The sequence below is a fragment of the Salvia hispanica genome, chromosome 1, assembly GCF_029641045.1.
Source record: "Salvia hispanica isolate PSC_SH4W2 chromosome 1, Shi_PSC_v1, whole genome shotgun sequence".
NCBI lineage: Eukaryota > Viridiplantae > Streptophyta > Magnoliopsida > Lamiales > Lamiaceae > Salvia > Salvia hispanica.
This window is the reverse complement of record NC_142692.1, coordinates 58,212,333-58,217,695: the sequence shown is the minus strand read 5'-3', so window position 1 is coordinate 58,217,695 and position 5,363 is coordinate 58,212,333. Positions and strand designations below refer to the sequence as shown.

Here is a 5,363-nt window from a genome sequence, read left to right as displayed (position 1 = left end):
ATGGAAATTTTCTCTAATATTCTCACACACCCTTAGATAATTAATTTACCACATAATCTCATAAATTAATATATCACATGCCAAATCAATAAGTTTGACTTTTCAAACTTCCCGGTCAAAGAAACTCATGCAATAAATTCACTTATCAAATAATTCACATCTTCCACGTCATCAATAATTAATTCTAGGGCTCTAAAATTAGGGTTCTAAATTCCGAGATGTTACATTAAGGTTTGTGGATATATTGCTCATATAATTTTTTTTTATCATTTCTTGAATTTTTTGGGGCAATCGCGTGAAATCTCTTTTGATAAACTTGGCTTGATGAGTGACATATCTTCTTGCAAATTTGATGCGAATTGTGACGACGAGCCTACTCTAGTTGTTAAACATGACCGTAGAAACTTAGTGGAGGATTGATCCCTTTTTGAGCAAGAATGATGTGTTAATGATTGATGATCGTCCTTCGTTGTCTAATCTTGAGAATAGGGATCTTGTGATTAACCCTTTCTTGGTTACTTTTGACTATACACACGATGATGACTGTTTTGTTGTATATCCCTAGCCTTAATGAGAGTGTCAAATATTTGATGAAGATGTTCAAGAATTTGGGCATAGATAGTCTTGGGATGATTCAATCAAATGGAAACAAAGTGTTTGATGCATGTGTGTGTTAGCATGTTATTTGCTTTTATTGCATATCAATTAAGCATTTCAACGGAATTGAGGTGTTTTATGGTCTTTTTGTTAATGACTTTGAATCTAATGGCTTCCTTTGAAAGTATATTGTGAAAGAATATTTAGTCTTGTGTGTTTCACAAATTCTTATATTTTAAGTTATTTGAGTATGGGCATAAATGATATCTTTATAAGATTGTCACTACAATAATATTGTCTAGAACTCTCTTAGTCTCATAAAAAATAATCCACTTTCTTTTTCAATTTGTCACAACTAAGATGACTCATTACTAAAAATAAAAACACTATTCATCTCAACTTTATTTCATCTCTTTTACTTTATACTCAATACACAAAATTAAATTGCATAAAATCACATGGCGACTTCCTTAGAATGAAGGGAATATTTTACCATCAAAGAGAGACCCCAAACTAGATACCTCTATGCATAAAGCCTACAAAATCCTAATCTCTTCGAGTTATGAAGTCCTTTACACTTCATTTTTCTACAAAGATTGTTTGGTTTCCCCACAAAGAGATCGATTGCATTAAAAATGCTGCAACCTCCCTTTGAACTTTGCAGGAAGTATTTGTACAGAATCTACACACAGCCCACCTTTGGTGTGCGTGCAATCAATTTGTGTCATCGAAAATTTGACTTTGATTGATTTGAACGAGCTGGAGACCACAAAATCTCCGGCGTGGTAATGGATCCACCTCCCTTGCTCCTTCAAGTAGCACTGTTTTGTTGCTTGCTGACCATCTGAGGTCGAAACCTGAAACCGGACGGGCTTCTTGTCCCAGCCATGAACATGCTCCGTGTTGCAAACCCTACGACCAAACCTCTGATGTGCGCGTCCTAGTTGTAATCTGAAAAATATACTGTATGACCCTGCTGGAAAGGGGAACTCGATCTCCCCATCAACCTCAAGCCACCATGTTTGCTGCAGATACGCAACTGATGAAAACCTACATATGGGGGAGGAAGACGGGTGCATAAATGTTAGGATGCAACATAATGAGAGTATTAAGTAGGGAGAGGTCTCTCCCAAAATTAACAAGTTGCGCGATTATTTTAACGGTTGCAGGACTCAGCAAAATAGTCACTAATCGACGGGAATGGATCCCTTGCATTTTGAGGAAACACAACATGAGGTAAAACGCAGCCCCACGTAAATGAAACGCAGGAGATGAAAGCTGGGCATTCTTTTTCTTGTTTTCTATACATCATCATTCCTTTTCTTGTTTTAGATACCACTTTACTAAATGTATACTTAATTATTTTAGTAACTGTACAGATTCAATTACTCCATTAGATCCTCTAATCGAATCATGAATCTTACTTTTGAAATAGATGGTGTTTACTACGCCACAAATTTTTTTAAAAAGTTTAATTTATCTACAAATTTGCTATATTTTTTTATTTTTGTTTAAACACTCAAAAACTATACTGTAAATTTCAATTAAATCTAAAATTAACATACTCATAAATTCTAATCATGGCATTGGCATCACAGATTTAAAGGAAAAGAAACTAAAAATATTAAACAAAAAGTGTAGAATAAACTAAAAGTATAAACCAAAAAATAATATTTTGAACTCAATATTTTGAGTTAATATAAATCAAAATTCTCCAAACTTTGAAAACGCAAATGAAACTAATCCTCACCTTGATTCCACAGATGGAATACGGCTCCAATATCTCCTATCATCAATTCCATTTATCGTCAATCCATTTGAAGACACCGACATGCAAATGTTGCCTGACCTCTTATCCACCCACACTTTCTGCAAATATCAATAAACCCCATTCAAATTCAATTCACCAAAAATTAAATAACAAATCGTGATAATAAACAAATTGGAATCCAATTCGAATACCTTAGAGCCACCATCGAACGAATTGGCCTTGCAAAACCTCGCATAAATATCCCTCTTGCAGAAAGAGGCGTTTTCTCTTTCGAATACCCTAGCTAGCAGATCTTCGTAATTAACCGGCAACTTCGACTCCCAAACGATATCAGCAGAAGATGCTCCCCGGAAAGCTCGGTTCAGCGTCGCGAGCCGGCAGATCTGCAGCGGCTCGAGGTGCCCCAGCACCAACGCCACACAGCTCTCCGGCAAGTCCCCCAGCCCGGGCTCCTGCGACGGGGCTATGGCCGCCGCCGGCAACGAAAACAATGAGCCCATGTGATTTGAAGGCGGAATGAGATTTGGGCGGATTTGCATACGGATTCTGGTACAGAGCAGAGAGGGAAAGCCAATTGTGTGGAATGGAATTGGAATACATATAGTGTGAGATCGATGCGTACGGACTGAATACATATATAAATGAAGATTTTAATAACTGTGCCTCACATATTTATTGATTTCTTTCCTAAGATTCAATATATCCTCTCTTCATTTTCCGTATTCATTTATATTTTTCCGTGATTTCATATAGGATAAGATTTTGATTACAAAAGATTTATCTTCTAGCTTTTTAATCTACAGAACGAATATTTCGTAATGTAACTTTACACACTACTCACATTTTGAGATATTTTCTTTCTGATAAATACGATATATATCTAGTATCTTATACTATGATATATAGGGTTGGTTCTAACTAATTTATAGTAATAACTAATAACTTTCAATATTATGTATTAAAATTATCAACATAAAAGACATAATTATCTCAATACAATATGTAAATTTAAAATGTCAACACAAAGATATAATTTTATCAGCATAAAAAGATTAATAAATTTATATATTTGTATTGATGTTTTTAACATACAAAATTGATGTTAGTTATTAGTTATTAACATAACTTAGTTAGTATTTGATCACACACCTTTATTCCGAATTGATATTTATTCGGAATTGATATCTTAAGAAATTTCTGGACATAAATATTATTACATTGATATGATATTTTCAAACTAGATCAAGACTTGCATAGGACGCAATATATTATAAGTTGACACAACACAATAACAATACAATACCGACAATATACTATAGGTTATACAATATCGACCAGAATTTGATTTGCACGATTAAAACTTGATATTACATGATTAAATATGATTTATAAGATGAAAATGTGATCTACACTGTTAAAACTAGTTCTTCTTTAATTAATCTGATTTGCACAAACTTAAAAATAAAAATAAAAATATAGTACATACTTTTTTTAAAAAAGAATCAATAGTCTTGCAATGGCAAAAGTCCAAAGCAAAATTAAAACGCATAACTTTATTTGCAATAAAGAAAATTTGTGAGCAACTTTCGGCAACACGGAGTACATAGATGGGTGGACCTGCCCAAGGTTTACCGAACCGGTAGTTAAAACCGAAATAGTAACTGTCGGTTATGGTTTTGAACCAAAATCGTGAGAAGTTACTCGAATCGAAATCGTCGATTTTTTGAACTGTGGTTCGATTCAGGTTAAAAAATTTTCGAACCGAAATCGTGCCGGAACCGCGAAAAACCGCCGAAAAACCGTGAAATCAAGCCGGAACCGTACAAAACCGGCGGTTCAGAACCCTAAAAAACTGCCGGAAAACCGTCGGTTCGGAACCGGAACCGGTGGTTTTAGAACCGGACCGTAACCGTAACCACGAAACACCCTCGCGGTTCGGTTCCGATTCAACAATTTCTAAAACCGAAACCGGCGGTTCCGAACCATAATCGCCGGTTCCTAAACTGTGGGCACCTCTATATACTCTATATATATAGGCATTGACACTTTGACAGGTCTGTAACCAACAACTTTATCCATCTTCATATAATACAAATAGTACTCCCTCCGTCCATGAAAATTCATCCCGGTTTAACTGGGCACGGGTTTTAAGAAATGTAATGAAAAGTGAGTTGAAAAAGTTAGTGGATTATGGGTCCTACTTTTAAAGTATTAGTTTTATAATAAAATGTGAGTAGGAATGAATTAGTGAAATATGGGGTCCACTGCCAAAAATGGTAAAAGTGAAATGAGATAAATTTTGGGGGACGGACGGAAATGAAAAACTGGGATAAATTTTCGTGGACGGAGGGAGTACTATATATTCAATATAAATAGTAGTAGTATATAATATTGTATTTAAACATAGGTGTATCATTTTGATGAAAAAAATTACTTGGAGACACGTGGTATATGTATATACAACTGTGATCTTCTCATGACATCTTCATATAATAAGTATGCCACGTAGACGTGTGTCACAATCTCAATCCATACTCCCTATAAAAAATCTTACCCGGAATAAATTTGCATTGTGATATACAGTTCAAAAATCATTTTGTTTGTTGAATATTAAATTTAAGGAGTATATTCACTTAAACCTAAAATTTCAAGATATGGCGGTATCTTGCTCACAATAATAATAGGAGTATTATTTTTCGAGTGATTACAGTAATATAAATAATTAGATTTAATTTTTAATAATAATAATAATAACAATAATAATAATAATAATAAGATTATTATTTTTCAACTCATTTTTAATATATTTCGTATTAGTAGCACTAACATCGTACAGAAAGGAACTGGATTCTTTGTTTAATTCCAACCCCATTTAGGCTCACTTAGTGGGGTTTTCCACTCTTTATTGATAAAATCTTGTTTAAAACTAACTAACTTTGTCCATCTTTATTGGTAAGAGCATTTACAATGGAGGTCGATCGCGATCGGCCTCCCA

The 5,363-nt window shown here is 34.3% G+C and overlaps 1 protein-coding gene across 1 annotated transcript; it reads right to left on the bottom strand.

The window, feature by feature from the left end:
• Positions 1-969: 969 nt before the first annotated feature.
• Positions 970-3,079, bottom strand: LOC125218795 (F-box protein PP2-A12-like). Its single transcript, XM_048120568.2, has 3 exons — positions 2,560-3,079; positions 2,348-2,466; positions 970-1,647 (listed from the first exon to the last, which is right to left on the bottom strand). Exons 1-3 carry the CDS (start codon positions 3,001-3,003, stop codon positions 1,227-1,229), a joined length of 984 nt encoding a protein of 327 aa, XP_047976525.2. The 5' UTR covers positions 3,004-3,079; the 3' UTR covers positions 970-1,226.
• Positions 3,080-5,363: the final 2,284 nt, after the last annotated feature.